This window comes from Eubalaena glacialis, chromosome 11, assembly GCF_028564815.1.
Source record: "Eubalaena glacialis isolate mEubGla1 chromosome 11, mEubGla1.1.hap2.+ XY, whole genome shotgun sequence".
NCBI lineage: Eukaryota > Metazoa > Chordata > Mammalia > Artiodactyla > Balaenidae > Eubalaena > Eubalaena glacialis.
Window position 1 is genome coordinate 65,506,686 of NC_083726.1, and position 23,078 is coordinate 65,529,763.

Here is a 23,078-nt window from a genome sequence, read left to right on the forward strand (position 1 = left end):
GTGCAGCCAAAAAAAAAAAAAAAAAACAGAAAAAAGAAAAGCTAGATAAACTTTCTACACATCCCTAACTAAATGAGAAACTTAGTACATGTACAGGGGAGACCAGTGGAAAGTAAAAGTCAAAGCAAAATTGAGAACTGTCTGAATTTTGAATGTGCTCCCCAACCCACATAGATCAATCAGCAGAGGATAAGAGTCTCTAGGTTTGAGATGTTTGAGCACAACCTTGGTCCAAATCATTGGCTGAGCACTAAACATTGCAGACACAGGGACAACCCCTAAAAAAACAAAGCTAAAAAATAAAAATTAGAATTTAAAAATGTGCAGATATATTAGTGGCTGTACACATGGAGGAGGTAGATTCTTCAGTTTTAAGTCCAGACTAATTCTTTAAATACCCTCAGAAAATTAATACCAATCCAGAGTTAACACGATATATTATCTAAACTATCCACTTTTTCAAAAAGCTTTAAGAAAAGAAAGATTCACTCATATACAGGAAAAAACCCAAACACCTGTCAATAGAAACTTATTCTGAGAGGGCTCAGTTGGTGCACTTAACAAAGACTTCAAAACAGTTAATATAAATATATTCAAAGAATTAAAGGAAAATATGGTCACACCAACTCAGCAAATAGAGAATCTCAATAGAGAAATAGAAACTATGAAAAGGAGCTAAAAAGAAAGTCTAACTGAAAATACAATACCCAAATGAAAAGCTTACTACATAGACCTAATAGCAGATCTGAGATGGCAGAAGAATCAGTGAAGTTTAAAAGAAATCAACGGAAATTAAACAATCTGAAAAGTAGAAAAAAAACAAGAGAAATGAACAGAGCCTCAGTCACCTGTGGGATAACACCAAGCTTACCACTATACATATAGTAGGATTCCTAGCAGGAGAGGAGAGAGTGAAAGGAGCAGAAAAAAATTTTTTTGATGAAATTATGGCCAACATTTGATGAAATTCCCAAAAAGGCCATACCAAGCTGTATGACAGTCAAACTGTTAAAGACAAGGAGAAAATCTTAACAGCAACAGTAGAAAAATGACTCACCACAAACAAAGAATAATATGACATATTCAGTGGAATGGCATATTCTAAGTGCTAAAAGAAAAAAAAAAAGTCAAAGAAGAAGTCTATATCCAGCAAAACTATCCTTCAAAGATGAAGGTTAAAATACAAACATTCCAGAGTTTTAAAAAGGCTAAAAGAATCCATTCCTGTCAGGTCTGCCCTACAAGAAAAACCAAAGGAAATTCTTCAGGCTGAAAGGAAATAAAACCAGACAGGAACTCAAGTCCAGAGGAAGGAGTTAAGGGTACTCAAAATGGTAAATATTTGGGTAAATATAAGAGACTATGGGGACTTCCCTGGTGGCGCAGTGGTTAAGAATCCGCCTGCCAATGCAGGGGACACGGGTCCGAGCCCTGGTCCGGGAAGATTCCACATGCCATGGAGCAACTAAGCCCGGGCACTGCAACTACTGAGCCTGCGCTCTAGAGCCCGCGAGCCACAACTACTGAGCCCATGTGCCTCAACTACTGAAGCTCCCGCGCCTAGAGCCCGTGCTCCACAACAACAGAAGCCACCACAATGAGAAGCCTGCGCACCGCAACGAAGAGTAGCCCCCGCTCGCCGCAACTAGAGAAAGCCCGCACGCTGCAACGAAGACCCAATACAGGCAAAAATAAATAAATTAATTAATTAATTTTAAAAGAAAGAGACTATGTATATATTTTTTTCTCTTTTCTTCTCCAAATTTCTCCCAAAAGTGTAAGATTGTTTAAAGCAATAAATAACATGATATTGTTATAATTATCATATATAGTTATATCATACATAGATATAATATATGTGAAAATAATAGTACAAAACAGAAGGAGAAACTGCAGTTTGCTAAGCTGGTTATGAAGCTATTATTGTAAGCCTGGCAAGTGAAGCAATACGGCAGACTGTTTAAGGATACCAAATCGCAGTCTGGCACCAAATTCCAGATTTGGTCCTTAGTAGCTCTGAGGCTTTGGGGAAATAATTTAGTATCCCCGTGCCTCAGTTTCCTCATTTGTAGAATAGAGATAAGAAAAGTAACTACGTTAGAGGGTATTTTTGTGAGGAATTAAACAAGGTAATATACATAAACCCTTAGAACTGTGTCTCCAAATATTTTGTGTTAAATAGTATTATTCATGAGATGATATCTAAACAAATGACATATGCATATCTTATTTCTGTACACTGTCATCTCTTGAACTTCAAACACTGCTATGACATAGAAACTATTACACGTGCCGCAACTAAGGAGCCCACGTGCCGCAACTAAAGGAGCCAGCGAGCTGCAACTAAGGAGCCCTGGAACCACAACTAAGGAGCATGCCTGCCACAACTAAGGAGCCTCCCTGCCGCAACTAAGACCCGGTGCAACCAAATTAATTAATTAATTAATTTTAAAAAAGGAAACTATTATTATTTCCCATTGAGAGGGAAAATGGGTCCCCAATTCAGGTCTTTCTGACTGAAAATACTCTGTTCATTCTCAACATGTCTACATCTTCACTCAGGCCAAGGTGGAAGTCACAAGTGACAAGCCTGGCTTGGGTTTCAGCCCTCTGAGGATGAGTCTTGCCTCAGCTTTTGTTGTAATGTCTGCAACAACTGATTATAAATGTTGCTGTGATTCTTGCACGGCTTTGCATGTGTTTTGAGGCCAGTTCCCCAGGCTTGTTTGAAACTCATATTTATTTCATTGCATTTTTAAAAAAATAAGAAAGAAATAAATGTTTGGACAACAAACTAGGGCTTATATATTATTCAGTAGAATAGGGAAGGATTCCCTACCTCATCTGGTAGGGAAGGATTAATTTTTTAAAAAGCCTCTTTTCAGGATCATGGGAAGCTTCTACTCTACTGATGTAACCAATTCACAGTCTAGCCAGTAAGAACAAGACAGTCTGTTTCTTCACATCCTCTCAAATTCTGGGTTATATCATTTAACATTTGCAAAGCCCATGGGCTAAGCAGTTTCTTATTGTGAGTATAAAAGAGGTCGACTAGCTTGTTATATGTTTATTTATGATTTGTTTTTCATCTTCTGAGAACTGCTTTTTTAAATATATTATCCACGTTTTTAATAGATGATTCGTGTACTTATTGGTCTTGAAGTACTATTTTCAGATTAAGAGTAACATCTTTTAAAAAAAAAGTGTATATGTATATGTATAACTGATTCACTTTGCTGTATACCTGAAACTAACATTGTAAGTCAACTATACTCCAATAAAAATTTAAAACAAAATAAAATAAAATTACCCTGTAAAAAGAAGAATAAAACAAAACAAAACAAAACAGGAGGAGAGGCAATGAGGCTATACTAGAACAAAGTTACTATATTTTACCAGAATTAAGTCAGTATTAGCCTGAAGTAGCTTGTGGTAAGTTAAAGGTGCATATTGCAACCTAGAGCAATCACTAATAAAATAACTATTTTTAAAATAGCTTTAAAAAAAATCAGAGGAGGGACTTCCCTGGTGGTACAGTGGTTAAGAATCCGCCTGCCAATGCAAGGGACACGGGTTCAATCCCTGGTCCGGGAAGAACCCACATGCTGCAGAGCAACTAAGCCCGTGCACCACAACTACTGAGCCTGTGCTCTAGAGCCTGTGAGCCACAACTATTGAGCTCGTGGGCCACAACTACCGAGCCTGTGTGCTGCAACTACTGAAACCCGCGCACCTACAGCCCATGCTCTGCGACAAGAGAAGCCTCTGCAATGAGAAGCCTGCGCACCACAACGAAGAGTAGCCCCTGCTTGCCGCAACTAGAGAAAGCCCGTGTGCAGCAACGAAGACCCAACGCAGCCAAAAAAAAAAAAAAAAAAAAAAAAAAATCAGAGGAATTAAAACACACTAAAAAATATGTTTAACACAAAAGAAGGAAATAAAGGAGTAACAAAGGAATAAAAATGAGACATATAGAAAACAACAGATGGCAGGCATAAACCCAATCACACTGATAAATACTTTAAATGTGAAGGACTAAATAATCAAAAGGTAGAGTTGTTAGACTAGATAAAAAGCAAGATCTAACTATATGGTGCCTACAAGAGACACCCCTTAGACTCCAAGACACAAAAAGATTGAAAGTAAAAGGATGAAAAATATATTCCCTGCAAACAGTAACTGTAAGAGAGCTGGAACAGCTATATTACTAGCAGAAAAACTAAAACTTTAAAGATAAAAACTATTACTAGAGATAAAAAAGAACATTTTATAATGATAAGAAAATCAATACATCAGCAGAATATAACAATTATTAATCTATATACACTTAATAACAGAGTCCTAAAATATGTGAATTAAAAACTGACAGAATAGAAAGGAACAATACCCAATTCAACAATTACAGCTGAAGATTTCTATACTTTTCTCTTAGTAAATGACAGAACAACTAAACAGAAAATTAGTAAGGATATAGATGACTTGAACATCATGATCACCCAACCTAACTGACATAGATAGAACACTCCACCCAACAACAAATCAATACACATTCTTTTAAAGCACACATGGCATATTCTCTAGAACGAATCATATACTAGACAAACACATCACAAGAATGGAAAACTACAGACCAATATCTCTCATGAATACAGGTGTAGAAATCTATGACAAAGTATTAGCAAACAGAAACCAGTAACATAAAAAAAGATATACACTATGACCAAGTGGGATTCATACCAGGAATGCAGAATTGGTTTAACATATGAAAATTAATTAATATAATGCTCTATATAAATAAAGGACAAAAACACATGATCATAACAAGAGATCAGAGTTTCTCAACTTCAGCAGTATTGACACTTTAAATAAAGACAAGCACATCTTTTTGTGTAGAGCTGTCCTGTGTAGTGCAGAATGTTTACAGCATCCTGGACCTAAATCCACTAGATGCCAATAGAATCCTAGCCCCAAGCTGTGACCACTAAAAATGTCTCCAGACATTGCCAAATATCCCCTAGGCAGCAAAATCATCCCTGTTTGAGAACCACTGAAATAGATGCATAAAAAAAATCTGACAAAATCCCAATACCCATTCATGTAAAAACTCAGCAAGGTGCAAGGTAAGAAGAGAGAGGAACTTCTTCAAACTGATGAAGGGCATCTAGGAAAAACCTACAGGTAACATCATACTTAATGGTAAAAGACTAAATGCTTCTCCTCAAGACTGAGAACAAGGCAAAGATGCCTGCCCTCATACTTCTTTGCAACAATGTACTGGAAGTTCAAGCCCATGCAAAAGGCAAGAAAAAAGAAATTACAGTCATCTAGAATGGAAGAGAGGAGGAAAACGAACTTTATTTACAGAGGACATAGCATTATATATTGAAAATCTAAGTTATCTACTAAAAACTACTTGAACTAATAAGTGAGTTTAACAACAACAAAAATCAAATGTCCCATTCACAACAGCATCAAAAAGAATAAATTACTGGGACTTCCCTGGTGGCGCAGTGGTTAAGAATCCGACTTCCAATTCAGAGGACACGGGTTCAAGCCCTGGTCAGGGAACTAGATCCCATATGCATGCCTCAACTAAGATTTCGTGTGCCACAACTAAGGAGCCTATCTGCTGCAACTAAGACCTGGTGCAACCAAAAAAAAAAAAAAAAAAGAATAAATTACTTAGGAATAAACTCAAAAAAGGAACTGCAAGGTCTGCGCTTAAATCTATAAAATATTACGGAGAGAAAGTAAGATCTAAATAAATGTAGAGATATGCTACATTGATGAATTGAAAGACTCACTATTGTTAAGATAACAATTCTCCACAAATTGATCTATTGATTAGTGCAATCTCTATCAGATTCCAAGCAGATATTTTTGTATGAGTTGACAAGCTGATTCTAAATTTCCAAGGAAACATAGAGAAACCAGGATAGCCAATAAAGCTTTGGGGGAAAAAAGGTTGGAGGATTTACCCTACATCTTACTTATTATACTATACTTTAAGAAAAGATAAACTGGGTTTTATCAAAATTAAAAACTTTCACGTTTAAAAAGACACCATTGGGAATTCCCTGGCGGTCCAGTAGTTAGGACTCTGCGCTTTCACTGCCGAGGGACCGGGTTCGCCCCCTCGTCGGGGGAACTAAGATCCCACAAGCCGCATGGTGCGGGGGTGGGGGCAAGACACCATTAAGAATATGAACAAACAAATCACAGACTGGGAAAATATATAAATATATTTGCAAATCATGTACCTGATAATGGACTTGTATTCAGAATAAAACATTCTTACAACTATAAATGGAGTATAACCTTTAAAAATTGTGAATCACTATGTTGTACACCTGAAATTTATATAATATTATAAATCAACTATACCTCAATTAAAAAAAATTTGTGGGGGGGGGAAGAAGACCTACAACCCAATTTGTAAAAATGAATAAAGAATTTAAATAGACATTTCACCCAAAAAGATACACAAATGGCTAATAATCACATGAAGAAATAGTCAACATTATTAGTCATTAAGGAAGTACAAATCAAAACCACAATGAAATATCAGTATACACCTAGTAAAATAGCTATAATAAAAAAGACACCATACTAAGTGTTGGCAAGGATATGAAGCATCCAAAACCAACATTTATTGCTGGTGGGATTATAAAATGGTCAGCCACTTTGGAAAACAGTCCGGCATGGCAATTTCTTTGAAAATTAACCAATTCTGCTCCTAGGTATTTCCCCAAGAGAAACAAAAACATATGTCCACACAAAGACTTGTAAGCAAATGTTCATAATTTATAATTATTCATAATAGTCAAGACTGGAAATAATCCAAATGAATAATCAACTGGTAAATGGATAAACAAAATGTGATATAATCTGTGATATTGTAGTATAATAAGAAATAAATATTTTGGTCTTCATCCCCAGCTCCTGGCTAAGTACTCCTAAAACCTTTGTAACTCCCTAAGCAATAAAGGTGCTAGGAGCATCTTTTGTTCTAATATTTGGTATTTGACTCCAGTTCCTAAGAGATCATAAATGCCTTGAAATTTCCTGGGTGATAGGAGCGTCTTTAGTTCTAATGAAGCAACTTGGTGGGTCCTGGACAGCTTCAGGATGGGGGCATGGTCACCAGAAAGATCAAGCCATGATTAAGGCTTGGAACTTTCAGCCCCACCCCCATCCGTTGGGTAAGGGAAAAGAGAGGAGTTAGAGATGAGTTAATAATACTCAATCACATTTATGTGATAAAACCTTGAAAAAAATCTCTGAAGTACGGGGTTCAGAGAGCTTCCAGGTTAGTGAACCCATCCATGTGCTAGGAGGGTAGTACACCTCAGCTTCATGGAGACAGAAGCTCCTGCACTGGGGACACTTCCAGACCTCACCCTATATACCGCTTCATCTGGCTGTTCATCTGTATTCTTTATCACATTCTCTTTTATGTATATAAACCAGTAAAAGTAGTAAGTGTTTCCCTGAGTTCTGTGAGCATTATAGCAAATTACTGAACCTGAGAAGGGGGTCGTGGAAACCACCCGTTTGTAGCCAAGTTGGACAGAGGCGTGGATAACTTGGGAATCCACTACTCGTGACTGGTGTCTGAAGTGGGAGCAGTCTTGAGGGACTGAGCCCTTAACTTGTGGGATCTAACGCTAACTCCAAGTAGACAGTGTCAGAATTGAATTGGATTGTAGGGACACCCAGCTGGTATCAGAGAATTGGTCAATGTGGGAAAAACATCCACACTTCTGGTCACACAAACATCATGAGTAGCAGAGTGTAAAAAGAAACAGGGTTTTTCCTTTTTATACCTTAATGCTACTCAGCAGTAAAAAGGGGCAAGCTACTGATACATTAAAAAACATTAAGGAACCTCAAAAACATTGCACTAAGTGAAAGAAACCAGACACAAAACCGTACTGTATTAATCTGTTTATATGAAACCTTTAGAAAAGGCAAAACTAAAGACACAGGAAGTAGATCACTGTTTGCCTGGGGTTGAAAGCAGGAATTGATTGTAAACAGGTAAGAGTAAACTTTTGGGGGTGAGGAAGGTGTTTTAAAATAGAATTGTGGTGATGGTTGCACAACTGCATAAATTTACTAAAAACAGGATATTCCCTGGCAGTCCAGTGGTTAGGACTCGGTGCTTTCACTGCCGAGCGCCTGGGTTCAATCCCTGGTCGGGGAACTAAGATCCTGTAAGCCTCGTGGCGAGGCCAAAAATTTTTTTTTTACTAAAAATAATAACATTGTCCGTTTATAATTGATGAATTTTATAGTATTTAAATTATACCTCAATAAAACTGTTTTAAAAGGGTTTGGATGTTACAGCACTGTCAAATCACTATAAAAGAGTTTCTAGGGACTTCCCTGGCGGTCCAGTGGTTGGGACTTCACCTTCCAATACAGGGGGTGCTGGTTCAATCCCTGGTCGGGGAGCTAAGATCCCACATGCCTCGTGGCCAAAAAAACAAAACCTAAAACAGAAGCAATATCGTAATAAATTCAATAAAAACTTTAAAAATGGTCCATATCAAAAAAAAAAGTTTCTAAACACTCTCCATTTTAAAATATTTCTCTAGTTCACAGATCACACTTTGAGAAGCACTGATCTAACTGACTTCTGCTAGGTGTTGGCTAAAAGGCTTGGAGCGATCAACAGCTGCAGCTGAAATTGACCTTAATTTAAGCCATACAAGTTTAACTCCACTAAATATTTCATTAAATAAGAAATTTACCAGTATTACTGATATAGGAAAATATGGAAACATGGTCCACTGTGGAATAAAAACATAACTCATTACAAAATGACACTTAGTAAATGAGTTGTCACTAGAGAACAGAAACTACCATAGTATCTATCTTTTTAATGTATTTTAACTAAGCTGATAAAGTCAGTATAATTATTCGGACTAATAAAACCCAAAACAATGAAATTTTAAATATATAAATGAATTAAATGAGATAGAATTTTATAAGTATTTTATATTTTGGGGGGTTCAAATATCAGTTATCTATGTGTATATATTTGTTTCAGAGAAAGTCCTAACAACATATAAGCTTTCTTTTGTTTCAACTAAGTGTAAATCTAGGCTATGTTCAATCGAAATTTGTTAGCACTTAATGCCTATGATGTGATCTAAAATTTATATTCATTTTACAACAACTGGATAGCAGTTACAGAAAGCAATGATACTTTTTTATAGCTCTGGAACAACACAGGCATGAAATAAACAAAGACTCTATAGTTTTTAAAAGGTCAAAGCAATCTGAAGTTAACTTTTTTAGGAAAAATTAAATGCTAAACTTTTTAGATGAAATTTTTAAAACTTTTCAGTTGATAAATCTCACTCCACAGAAGAGTTCAGCTTCTTTAGTAATCTAACCATTCCTTAGATCTCAGATTTTCTTTATACAGGTTTTCTATACAATGAAACCACAGCTTTCAAAACCACAAGCAGCTCTGATATATTGTTTTCTTATAATGAGATTTTTTATTTGGCCAGTCACAATTAAGTTTAAAAGCATTTCCTTCAACCTAAATGGCCATCAACAGATGAATTGATAAAAAAGATGTCATACACACACACACACACACACACACACACACACACCCCCAATGGAATACTACTCAGCCATAAAAAAAAGAATGAAATAATGTCATTTGCAGCAACATGGATGGACCTAGAGATTATCATACTAAGTGAAGTAAGTCAGAGAAAGACAAATAGCATATGATATCACTTATATGTAGAATCTAAAAAAATGATACAAATGAACTTACTTACAAAACAGAAATAGACTCACATATGTAGAACACTAACTTATGGTTACCAAAGGGGATAGTGGTGGGGAGAGATAAATTAGGAGTTTGGGATTAACAGATACACACTACTATACCTATAAAACAGGTAAACAACAGGACCTAATTATAGCACAGGGAACTATACTCAATATCTTATAACAACCTAATGGAAAAGAATAGTGGGTGTGCGTGTGCGTGTGTGTATGTGTGTGTCTGTATATACCTGAATCACTTTGCTGTACACTTGACACTAACACAACATTGTAAATAAACTATACTCAATTAAAAAAAATTTTTTTAAAACATTTCCTTCATATTTAACACGTGAGACCTGGGTCCACAGCTTTGTTTTGAATTAAAAAACATTGACTTTAAATTGAAAATTAAATTGAGTGAGGGGAAAAAAATCCAGGATAGCTATGGTCATTCTTTTAACAAACATATTCCAGTTATGTGTGACAGTTCTAGTGCTATTTGTCCCTTTACATTTTCGCAGCTATTCTTGGAAAGCTGAAAAAGTGACTTCATAGCCTTTGTTGTCCCTTCCTCCTTATAACTACTCTTGATATTGCTTGACTCTTCGCAACTTATATTTTACTTTATATGAAAAGCTAGAGTCATATCATAATCCCAGAAGGAAAGCTAAAGAAGGAATCGATGACTAGAAGCATTTACTCTTGCTTCATTTCCTGCCTCCGAAGAAACATCAACTCACAGGATATAGAATATCCTGTAGTAAGTTATCTCCTACCCCTTATAACATATGTTCACTCTCCAAAAAGTGCACTTTCAAGATGCATTTGGCTTTCCTAAAAGTATATTAATAAGTTTATAAGAGTAGAAAAGGAACTGTTATATGAATTAATTCCCAAACTAGTAACACAAAAAGCTATAATCTAATATCCACAAATCCTTAGGTAGTTAAGGGCACAACAGATAAAGCTGTGAATGTTCCATACTCTTCTAAAATTAATTGCAGTCATGACAGAAAGATAAGTTATAACTATCAGTAGTACTGCACTAGGTGAGGAAAAGCATAACATCACTCAAAACACTCAAAACTATGTACAGATAGAAATGGTGATCATTACTCCACAACTATACTTTTAACAATTTATGCCCACATGGAATCTTACCCTTCTGGTTTTGTTTCCTGGACATTTCAGGTTTTTTTAATCTCAAAAAATACAGAAGAAAAGTATCCTTTTGCCTTGTCTTGGTTCTGATTGTAGTGATCTCTGATTTAAAAACAGGCAACAGAAGGCTGTAGTTGGAGGTGATAAATATAAAAATCCTGGTTATTCGAAATTCTGTTCACTAGCTGTTGATCTCCTTTTCTTCTCTCGTATCAACTTCTTGTCAGGAAATATCATTGCAGACATTCATGTCTCTTTTTCCAGGGAGATTCTGGGGGGAAAACACACACACACACATATTCACTATTACAGTAACAGTTGTACAAAATTTCTAAGAGATATCCACAGGCTTTATTTATACTTTTTCTAAATGAAACTAGTTATTAAAAGAAAGTACTCTAGAAAGAATATAGTTGTAAAAAGCAATATTTTAATTAACACAACATTTTAAATCAACTATACTTCAATTTAAAAAAAAAGTTTCTCAAAAAATAAGAAATCACTGTAAACCTTAAAAAAAAAGCAATATTTTGCTCTTTAAGAAACTTTAATCTTAGAATCAAACCATCTTCTTAGTTCAGAAAGCATGTTTTCTTATTCTTCTTAGCTTGTATCTAACTCAAAATCTTATCCCCAACCTAAGTGTCCATAAAAAGGAACGTAATAGGTGGATGGACCTAGAGTCTGTCATACAGAGTGAAGTAAGTCAGAAAGAGAAAAACAAATACCGTATGCTAATGCACATATATGGAGTCTAAAAAAACGGTACTGATGAACCTAGTGGCAGGGCAGGAATAAAGACGCAGATGTAGAGAATGGACTTGAGGACGTGGAGGGGGGAAGGGGAAGCTGGGACAAAGTGCAAGAGTAGCACTGACATAAATACACTACCAAATGTAAAATGGATGGCTAGTGGGAAGCTGCTGCATCGCACAGGGAGATCAGCTCGATGCTTTGTGACGACCTAGAGGGGTGGGATAGGGATGGTGGGAGGGAGACGCAAGAGGGAGGGGACATGGGGATATATGTATACTTATAGCTGATTCACTTTGCTGTGCAGCAGAAACTAACACAACATTGTAAAGCAATTATACTCCAATAAGATATAAAAAAAAATCTTATCCCCATCTCTGCTTCACAGACTAAAATAATTACTTCTTATCATTCCCTAAGATCTCTCTTACCACCTGCTCTTCCTGTCCAAATCAAGGGTCTTTTCTCTTCTTCTAGAATTTCCTTTATCTAACCGCTCCTCAGGTTTCCCAGCTCACATATAGTTGCAAGACACTTGGGGTGGGGAAGGGGTGAGTGGGGAGGCGAGAGGATAAGGGGAATTTAATTTAATAAGGAAAACTGAAACATCAAAATTTGGATTAGTCAATACTACAGAAAGCTTTTATAAGTTGCAAAGATACAAATGCTTTTATTCCCATATTACTGAACATTTAAAAAATACATGCCCAGGGACTTCCCTGGTGGCACAGTGGTTAAGAATCTGCCTGCCAATGCAGGGGACACGGGTTCGAGCCCTGGTCTGGGAAGATCCCACATGCCGTAGAGCAACTAAGTCCACATGCCACAACTACGGAGCCTGCGCTCTAGAGCCCACGAACCACAACTACTGAGCCTGTGTGCCACAACTACTGAAGCCCGCATGCCTAGAGCCCGTGCTCTGCAACAAGAGAAGCCACTGCAGTGAGAAGCCCACGCACCACAACCAAGAGTAGCCCCCGCTTGCTGCAACTAGAGAAAGCCTGTGTGCAGCAACGAAGACCCAACGCAGCCAAATAATAAATAAATAAATAAATAAATAAATAAATAAATAAAACTACCTGTCCAAGATTTCTGGGTAAAGAAAGCAGGAGGAGGATCATAGAACTCTTACACCTGGACACCTGATAGGATAAACATTTTACAAAATGCAACCCAAGAAGGAAATGAGAGTGACCTTATATGAAATACTTTCCAATGTGGAAGGAGGAGAATGAAAGGGATAGTCATGGGTAAGTTTAAAAAAAAAAAATCCATTAAGAGTAAGAGCCTCTTAGGGCATTCCCTGGTGGTCCAGTGGTTAGGACTCCACGCTTTCACTGCCAAGGGCCCGCATGGGCCCGGGTTCAATCACTGATCGGGGAATTGAGATCCCGCAAGCCGCACAGTGTGGAAAAGAAAAAACAAAACTCTATAAACCACTATGGGACCTCAGGAAAAGGAGGCGGAACCTCTGGGGCTTGCCATCTTCCAGGGCATTAAGCCACATTGGGAGAATATGCCAAAGCTTATGTTAATACATGGAATTTACCACTGGATAAAGTAGGCCTGATAGAAAACATTTTATGAGATTTTAGAAAAAAGAACAGAATTCAAATCACCAAAAATGATTAAACTCTTCAATGGCAAGCTCTTCTCTACCTTCATGCCCTTAGCTTGAAAAGAGGATGAAAGCAACAGTCAACCACTAACCATAGTTGATAAGCAAGATTGGGTGGGGATAGGTCTCAAATCAGGTGGGAAACATATCAAGGATATTTCAACGATCTCTGTCAAACAAAAGGTATAAACAGAACTGTTCCATATAAAACATAAAGAAGATCAATAAAAATGACACAGCAACTATCAAATCTCCAATAACAAAAGAGAAAGACAATGAGAGAGAAGAAATTACTACGCAGCAGATGAAGAACCCACCTGGAAAACAATCTAATCCCGCAAAACCAAAAGCAGATTCTCCCTTGAATACTTACTTGAATACTTCAAATAAGAATTTAGATACAAGGCTTCCCTGGTGGCGCAGTGGTTAAGAATCTGCCTGGCAATGCTGGGGACATGGGTTCGAGCCCTGGTGCAGGAAGATCCCACATGCCACGGAGCAACTAAGTCCATGCGCCACAACTACTGAGCCTGCGCTCTAGAGCCCGTGAGCCACAACTACTGAGCCCTCACGCCACAACTGCTGAAGCCGTCACGCCTACAGCCCATGCTCCACAACAAGAGAAGCCACCACAATGGGAAGCCCTCGCACTGCAATGAAGAGTAGTCCCCACTCACCGCAACTAGAGAAAGCCCATGCACAGCAATGAAGACCCAACGCAGCCAAAAAAATAAATAAATAAAACACATAAATGTAAAAAAAAGAATTTAGATACAATAAAATAAGAGCTAAGGAAATAAGGAAATAAATGAAAGAATGAATAAGAATAAATAGAATGAAAAGAAAAAAGTCTGCAAAGCTGAAGAAAACCTGAAAAACAAAACACCACAATTAAAGATTCAATAAGATGTCAGAAACAGCAAGAAACAGAAGAGATACAGAGAAAACAGAATGAATGGAGTGGAGAAAGGCTTTCAGAATTAAAAAAAAAAACAACAGATATTAAAGCAATTAGAAGATAATATTAGAACATAAAAATGATCCAATCTAAGGATAATTAGAATAAATATAATAGACTCAAAAAACATAGGACTCAATAAAGGGAACAGAAAAAACATTCACAGATAATATACAGGAAAATTCCCTTAAAATAAGGGACCAGTATCATTCACTCCCCACTGCCAATCCATCAGAAGAAATCCTATCTGTTCTACCTTTTGCATACACCAGAACTGGACCGCTTCTTACCATCTCCACTTGTTACCACCCTTGTCTAAGCCACAATCATTTCTGACCTGCATTGCTATAATCAAGACTGTAATAGTCTCCTAACTGGCATCCTGAGCCTTCTATTCTGCCACTCTCTGGCTTCTATTTCACATAGCTGCTTTTAAAATTATAAGACATTATGTCCCAACTCCACTGTTCAAAGCCCTCCAGCAGCTCCCCATTTCATTCACGGTAAAAGCCAGAGCCCTTAGAGTGGCCTAAAAGGTCTTATCTGCTCTAACACCCTGTCCCTATCCTCGCTTTATCTCTCTGACTTCATGTCCTACTACTCTTCCTCTCAGGTACTCCACACCAGCCACACTGGCCTCCTTACTGTCCCTTTTATAACTTAGATACGTTCTCACCTTAAGGCCCTTAAGGTGTTGCCTCTGCCAGGAATGTTCTTCCCCTAGATATCTACATGGAATACTTCCTCACCTCCTTCAGGTCTTTTCTCAAATGTTCCCTTCTCTGTGGTTATTCATGAGAAACTACTGAACTTGGGGTAAGAACAGACAGAGTCTGTGGCATTATTGCCTAAAGCTACTCCCATCCCCAGAGGTCAGTGGGAAAGGTAGTTCTACCAAGGTGGCGAAAGCCATGAAAACCAGCAGCTTCACTGACAGAGAGGGCTGACTTGATTTAAAGCAAAGCACAGAAAAACCCCACACCTATCCGCATTGTCAGTAAGAGTTTGCATTCTTGGTGGCAAATGAAAAAGCAAGAGCAAGGGCTCAGCTTGCCTGAGGTTGCTGTCATAGTGCAAGCAATGGACCAGCAGACTAGACAGAAATTTAAAAAGGAAATCTGGAAACGAAACTTAAGGGACCTTGATAAATGCTCTACACATCCGCACTGGAGAGATTGGAAAGGGTCCACCAGGAGCCTGCATACACAGGCAGAAAAGACACAAAAGGGCCCAGTGGAAAGTAAAAGTTAGGGCAGACTTTTAAACTGTCTGAACTTTGAAGGAGGTTCCCCGACACACACAAAGATCAGGAGAGAGAGGAAGCCTTACTGGCTCAAGGTGTTTAGCACAATCTTTGACCAATCATTAACTGACCACTAAGCAATGCAGATACAGGTGTCACTCCAGGAAGCCAAACTTAAAAATTAAAACAGAAATTAAAAAAACAAAACCAAAACTGAGCAGATATCAGCAGTCACACACCAAGGAGAAAGATTCGACAGATTGAGTCCAAGCAAGTTACTTAAAAAACAACAATAATAACAAAGCAACAACAACCCTCAAAAGGGAAAAAAATCAGAATCCAAAATTGCTACAACATATTATGTAAAATGTCCACAGTTTCAACAAAAATTTATGAGATGTAAAGATGCAAGAAAGTGTGACCCAAACTGAGAAGGGAAAAAAGACCCCATGTGATTGCAAACATCCCTGTGTAGGCTCAATGCCAGACTTAGCAAACACAGACTTCAAAGTGCTTTAAAAGACCAAAGAAAATTATATGAGCAATGCCTTAAACAAATAGAAAATCTCAACAAAAAGACAAAAATCATAAAAAAGAGCCAAATGGAACTCTAGAGTTGAATACTAGAGCAGAATAAAAAATAAACCTGAAGAAAGAGCAATAGAAATTATCTAATCTGAAGAGAGAGAAAAGAATAAAGAAAAACAAACAGAGCCTTAAAGACCTGTGGAACAAGTGTACCAACATACACGAATTAGGAGTTCCAGAAGAAGTGGAGAGAAAGGATAGAAAGTGACCAAAAACAATACAAACTGATTTTTAAAATTAATCTACACATTAAGAAGCTCAATGAAAAAAAAAGAAGCTCAATGAACCACAACTACAAAAACAAATAAATCTGTACCTAGACATATAGTAAAATTGATGAAAGCCCCAAACAGAAAATCTTGGGAGTAGTAAGAAAAAACCAACCCATCATTTACAGGGAAGCAAAGATATAACTAGTGGCTAACTTCTCATCAGAAACAAGGGAGGCTAGACGGCAGTGAGATGACATATTCAAAATGCTGAAAGGAAATACTGTCAAGCAAGAATTCTGTATCCAGATAGCTAAACTGTCTTTCAGAAATGAAGGTGAAATAAAGACATCCCCAATAACTTAGAATCCACTGACACCAGCTGGTAACTTGAATCTATACAAAGAAATGAAGAGCACTGGAAAAAGTAAATATATGGGTAAATATAAAAGAATACATTTTAAAATTTTTATTCTCTCATACAGAGTGAAGTCAGAAAGAGAAAAACAAATATCGTATATTAACGCATATATGTGGAATCTGAAAAAAGTTGGTATAGATGATCTTAATTACAAAGCAGAAACAGAGACCCAGACGTAGAGAACAAACGTATGGATACCAAAGGGCAAGTGGGGGCGGGGGGTTGGATGAATTGGGAAATTGAGACTGACTATTGATAGTATGTATAAAATAGATAAGTAATGAGAACCTACTGTATAGCACAAGGAACTCTACTCAATGCTCTGTGGTGACCTAAATGAGAAGGAAATCCAAAAAAGAGGGCATATATATACACACGTATAGCTGATTCACTTCGCTGTACAGTATAAACTAACACAATATTGTAAAGCAACTATACTCCAATAAAAAAAGAATAAAAAAATTATTCTCTTAAATTATTTAAAAGGCAAGATTGTATAAAGCAGTAATAACAACACTGTATTGTTGGGTTTATAACAAATACAGATAATATATATGACAATAACTGCACAAAGGAGGGGGAAAGACAAGCTATCTTATAGAATTAAACTAGTACTAATCTAAAGTAGACTGTGGGGACTTAACCTGGTGGCAGAGTGGTTAAGAATCCGCCTAACAATGCAGGGGACACGGGTTCGATCCCTGGTCCGGGAAGATCCCACATGCCTCAGAGCAACTAAGCCCGCGAGCCACAACTACTGAAGCCCGTGCGCCTAGAGCCCGTGCTCCACAACAAGAGAAGCCACTACAATGAGAAGCCTGGGCGCCGCAACAAAGAGTAGCCCCCGCTCGCCACAACTAGAGAAAGCCCACATGCAGCAAATGAAGATCCAACGCGGCCAAAAAAAACACAAAAAAACCCAGCATGGTATTGGCATAAAGACTGACATTTAGATAAATGGAATAGAATACAGAGCCCAGAAATAAACTGTCACATGTATGGTCAAATAATTTTTAACAAAGGCACCAAGACCACTCAATGGGGAAAGAATAGTCTCTCCAACAAATGATGTTTGGAAAACTGGATATCTACATGCAAAAGAATGAAGCTGGACCCATCACTTACACCATATACAAAAGCCAACTCAAAATGGATTAAAGACCTAAACATAAGATCTAAAACTCCTAGAAGAAAACACAGAGGAAAAGCTTCATGACGTTGAATTTGGCAATGATTTCTTGAATATGACACCAAAAGCACAGTTAGAAAAGCAAAAATAGACAAACAGGACCATGTGAACATTAAAAACTTCTGTACATCAAAGGAAATAATCAACAGAGTGAAAAAGCAATCTATGGAATGGGAGAAAATATTTGTAAATCATATATCTGATAAGAGGTTAATATCCAGAAGATATAAAGAACCCCTACAACTTAACAACAGAAAAATAAATGACCAACTTAAAAATGGGCAAAGAACTTGAACAGACATTCTCCTAAGGAGATATGCAAATAGCCAAAAAACACATGAAAAGATGCTTAACATCACTCATCATTAGAGAAACACAAATCAAAACCACAATGAGATATCATCTCATACCCATTAGGATGGCTGCTACCAAAACCAACAACAACACAAACACACACACACACACACACACACACAAAACCCAGAAAATAAGTGTTGCTGAGGATGTGGAGAAATTGGAACTCTTGTGCACTACTGGTGGGAATATAAAATGGTGTAGCCACTATAGAAAATAATATGAAGCTTCCTCAAAATTTAAAAATAGAACTACCATAAGATGCAGCAATCCCACCTCTGGGTATATATCCAAAAGAAATGAAAGCAGGATGTCAAAGAAATACTTGCACATCCATGTTCACCATAGCACTATTTATCAATATAATAGACAAGAGGTGGAAACAACCCAAATGTCCATTGATGGATGACTGGATAAACAAAATATGGCATATACATACAATGGAATATTATTTGGCCTTTAAAAAGAAGGAAATCTTGATACATGCCACGATGTAAATGAACCCTGAGGACATTATGCTAAATGAAGTTTCAGTCATAAAAAAGAAAAATATTGTAAGATTCCACTTACATGAGGTATCTAAAGTAGTGAAATTCACAGAAACAGAAAGTAGAATGGTGGATGCCAGAGGCTGTAGGGAGAGGGAAGTGGGATATTGTGATTTCATAGGTACAGGCATACCTTGGAGATACTCCAGGTTCAGTTCCAGACCACCGCAACAAAGTGAACATCGCAATAAAGCAAGTCACAGAAATATTTTTGGTTTCCCAGTGCATATAAAAGTTATGTTTACACTATACTGTAGTCTATTAAGTGTGCAATAGCATTATGTCTAAAAAAAGTACATACCTTAATTTAAAAAGACTTTATTGCTAAAAGAATGTTAACCATCATCTGATAATGCGAGATTGCCACGAACCTTCAATTTGTAAAAAAAAAAAAAAAAAAAAAAGCAATTATCTGCGAAGTGTAATAAAGTAGAACACAATAAAACAAAGTATGCCTATAATTTCAGTACTGTTGTGTCTCAGGGAATAGGGAGGCCTGAGGAGAGGGAGAGAGACAGGGGAATGGCCAGTTGGTGGAGCAGTCAGAACACACACAACATTTATCCATTAAATTTGCCTCCCATATGGGCGTGGTTTGTGGCGCTCCAAAACAATTACAGTCGTAACATCAAAAATCACTGATCACAGATCACCATAACAAATACAGTAGGGTGAGCGCCCTCGCCAGACTGGTTAAAGGCGCGGCTGGTCGTGCGCGCCGCTGGAGGGGCGCCATGAGACCTGAGGTGGCGGCCGGAGCCCGGGAGGCGCGGGGACACGTCTGTCACTGCCCCAGGGACGGTCCCCGGGCACCACCGCCACCTCGAGGGCCCAAGAGCTAAACACCATGGAGACCATGGAGACCATCCTGACCCCCCAGGATACTGAGCCCACCAGAACTGGAAGCGAGATTTAAAATGCATGAACTGGGGGACTGTGTCCGACTCATCTTTCCATCTTGCGATCCCTCACAGTGCTTGGGACATCATGACAACAGTAAGAGGAAGAGGAGCTTATCAAATACTGTTAAGCTTGAGCCTGGAGGTGACCAACAAACCTTTGGATCGAAGGGGGGCCTTTGGGTTTCAGCATCCTGTAAGACTATATTTACCTCTTTCTAAGCGTCAAGAGTATCTGCAGAGTTCCGGGGAGAAGGTGCTGGCCAGTTTCCCTGCGCAAGCCACCATTCACCTCTACAGTGATGAGTCAGATTCAGATGAGGAGCAGGAATAAGAAACCCAGCCCTCTGACCTTCAGTGCCAGGAGGCGGAAGACAGCCTAGGAGGAAAGGGCAGAGACCGGCTGACAAAGCCAGGACGGCAACCCGGAGGGCGCGGTGGCCTTGGTGGTAAGGGTCTGCTCCCCAACCCTGACTCTCCGGAGGATGCTGGGTGCCCTTCATCCCAATAAGTCTGTCTCTCCTACACCAGACCCACCTCACATGTGCCCTGCGGGACAGCCTCGCCAGGACACTTTGCCTTTCAACTGGGTATACAAGGACTTGACTTTCTCTGGCCAGCACCCCACTCTGGCAAAGACTCAGCTTTTACTCATCCTTCTACTAGTGATTCTTTGTGCCTCATTTATACCTTTGAGAAAGGATTCTAGGACCAAGAGGTTTGTGTCCACATGGGTTGTTATCAGGTGGGGCCAACTTTCAAAGCACGTTCAGCAATGTCACTGTGCCGATCAAACGACAAATTAGTCCATATCGATTAATAACTCACCCACGCCTCTCAATTAACCTGAGACCCTTTATTTGGCTATCTCTACTTTTGTAAAAATGATTCAGATATTGTCCAAGGTTGATGTGGTTGCTTAGTGGCATTCTGAAAAAAAAAATTTATTTATGAAAAACACACAAACACACTGAATAATTTCCATAAAAGTAACAAAAATAAAAAGACAAAGATTTGGGTGGGGGGACCATTCTGGATAAAAACATATATGATTCTTGTCTAAGGGCTGTGTGTATGAATAGAGAGACAAGCTTTAACTCTTAGTTGGGGACTGCTTTGGGCTTATTACTTGAATAGAATAACACTGTTTTCAATCAAGGTACCTAATGTAATATTATTTTCAGCTTTTTATATTTTGAGGACCAAATGAGTGTATTCGTCAAGGTTTTTTACTTAACTATTTTACATTTGGTTGTATTCCCAGTTTCTACTTGAAATAAATATTTTGAGAGACAAAAAAAACCAAATACAGTAAAAATGAAAATGTTTGAAATATTGGGAGAATTCTCACAATGTGACACAGAGACACAAAGTGAGCAATGCTGCTGGAAAAATGGCACTGAGAGATTTGCTTAATGCAGGGTTGCCACGAACCTTCAATTTGTAAAAAATGCAATACCTGCAAAGTGCAATAAAACGAAGGGATGCCTGCAGAAAGTTTCCATTTTACAAGACAAAAAATTTCTAGAGATCTGTTCAACAACTATGTAAATATACTTAACACTACTGACCTGTACATTTAAAAATGGCTAAGATGGTAAATTTTATATTACGTATTTTAATTTTTTTCTTAATTTTCAGGAATATACTGATTTGGAAAAAAAAAAGAAAAAGAGATGAAAAATGTTAAACGTGGATGGATTAGCATAAATCCATCACTACTCATGGAAATCCAAGCCAAAGCACATGCTCCACTGAGGTTGAATATATAGCCTTAGTATAGATGAAGTATAGCGAGTGGATAAGTGAGGGCTTAAAAGCCAGACTGCCTGGGTTCCCATCCCAGCTCCACCGTCTCCTAGCTAAATGACTACAAGCAAGCTACTTACCTTCTCTGTGTCTCCATTTCTTTATCTGTAAGATGCAAATAATGCTAGCATCTTCCTCACAGGACTGTTATATGGTTTAAATGAGTTGATACAGATGTAGCACTTAAAAGAATGCCTGACACTTATTGACAAGCAGTCAGTAAACACTGGCTGATATTAACTGCAATGAAAGATGTGTCTCCTAAAACTAAAAGGTTTTAAGAATCATAGATTATACAAGTTACTTAACAAAAATTAATGGGAACTTTACCAAGACTATGGGTTACTAGCAGTAGGTCATAATTTCAGGTATTGTTAGAGCTTTAGAATGGCAACTCCATCAAATTTAGATGATGTACAATTAGGAAATCAGAATGATCCAAAGTACTCTAAAGATATAGCGGGTATAATTTTCAAGTCTTGGGGTATATAACTTTTCACACTGGCATGCATTATAGGGACCTGACAACACTAGCAAATAAAAGGTAAATTGGGCTGTACACAAAGGTACTTACAGTTATTTTAAATTGAAAATACAGATTGTTACAAAATGTACCTATGAATAGAACCAGGGAAAAAGGAAGGAAGGGTGAGGAAGGAAGGAAACATAAGAAAACTAAATGCTCATCTTCCATAATAGGATTGCCCCTAAAAAGATTAAAAAGTCAGTACAGCCATGCTATGAAGAAATATGGAGTTTAATACCAGAAAAAATGCTCGTAATTACCCATGGACAGCTAGAATAGGGAATCGTGGGGGAGAGGGCAGAGAAAGCAGAAGACTTTTTTTTTTTTAATTATTATAAGCTTTGTGATACTATTTGACTTTTTAAAAAAATAAATTTATTTATTTTATTCATTTTAATTTTTGGCTGTGTTGGGTCTTTGTTGCTGCGCGCTGGCTTTCTCTAGTTGCAGTGAGCGGGGGCTACTCTTCGTTGCGGTGGCTTCTCTTGTTGTGGAGCACGGGCTCTAGGCGTGCGGGCTTCCGTAGTTGCAGCACTTGGGCTCAGTAGTTGTGACTCGCAAGCTCTAGAGCGCAGGCTCAGTAGTTGTGGCGCACAGGCTTAGTTGCTCCGTGGCATGTAGGATCTTCCCGGACCAGGGCTCCAACCCATGTCCCCTGCATTGACAGGCGGATTCTTAACCACTACGCCACGAGGGAAGCCCACTATTTGACTTCATATACCATGTACAGTCCAGTCCTCCATATCTGCAGTTTCTGCATTCTCGGATTCAACCAACCGAAATCAAAAATATTCAAGGGAAAAAAAATCCAAAAAGTTCCAAAAAGAAAAACTTGATTTTGCCACACGCCAGCAACTATTTACATAACATTTACATTGTATTGGGTATTATAAGTAATCTAGAGATGATTTAAAATACACAGGAGGAAATGTTTAGGTTATATGCAAATACTATGCCATTTTATATAAAGGGACTTGAGCATCTGCAGATTTTAGTATCTGTGG

General features: G+C 38.0%; 1 protein-coding gene and 1 pseudogene across 1 annotated transcript in view; one reads left to right on the forward strand and one right to left on the reverse strand.

Moving 5' to 3' along the window:
- The window catches only part of SPATS2 (spermatogenesis associated serine rich 2), a 138,642-nt gene that overhangs the window by 63,961 nt on the left and 51,603 nt on the right, over positions 1 to 23,078 (reverse strand). The window contains exon 2 of the mRNA XM_061204474.1: positions 10,960 to 11,230. Within this exon, the coding sequence (XP_061060457.1) occupies positions 10,960 to 10,984 (25 nt within the window). The 5' untranslated portion in view covers positions 10,985 to 11,230. The remainder of the gene's footprint in view (positions 1 to 10,959; positions 11,231 to 23,078) is intronic.
- LOC133101477 (protein ripply3-like) lies at positions 19,575 to 20,250 on the forward strand (annotated as a pseudogene).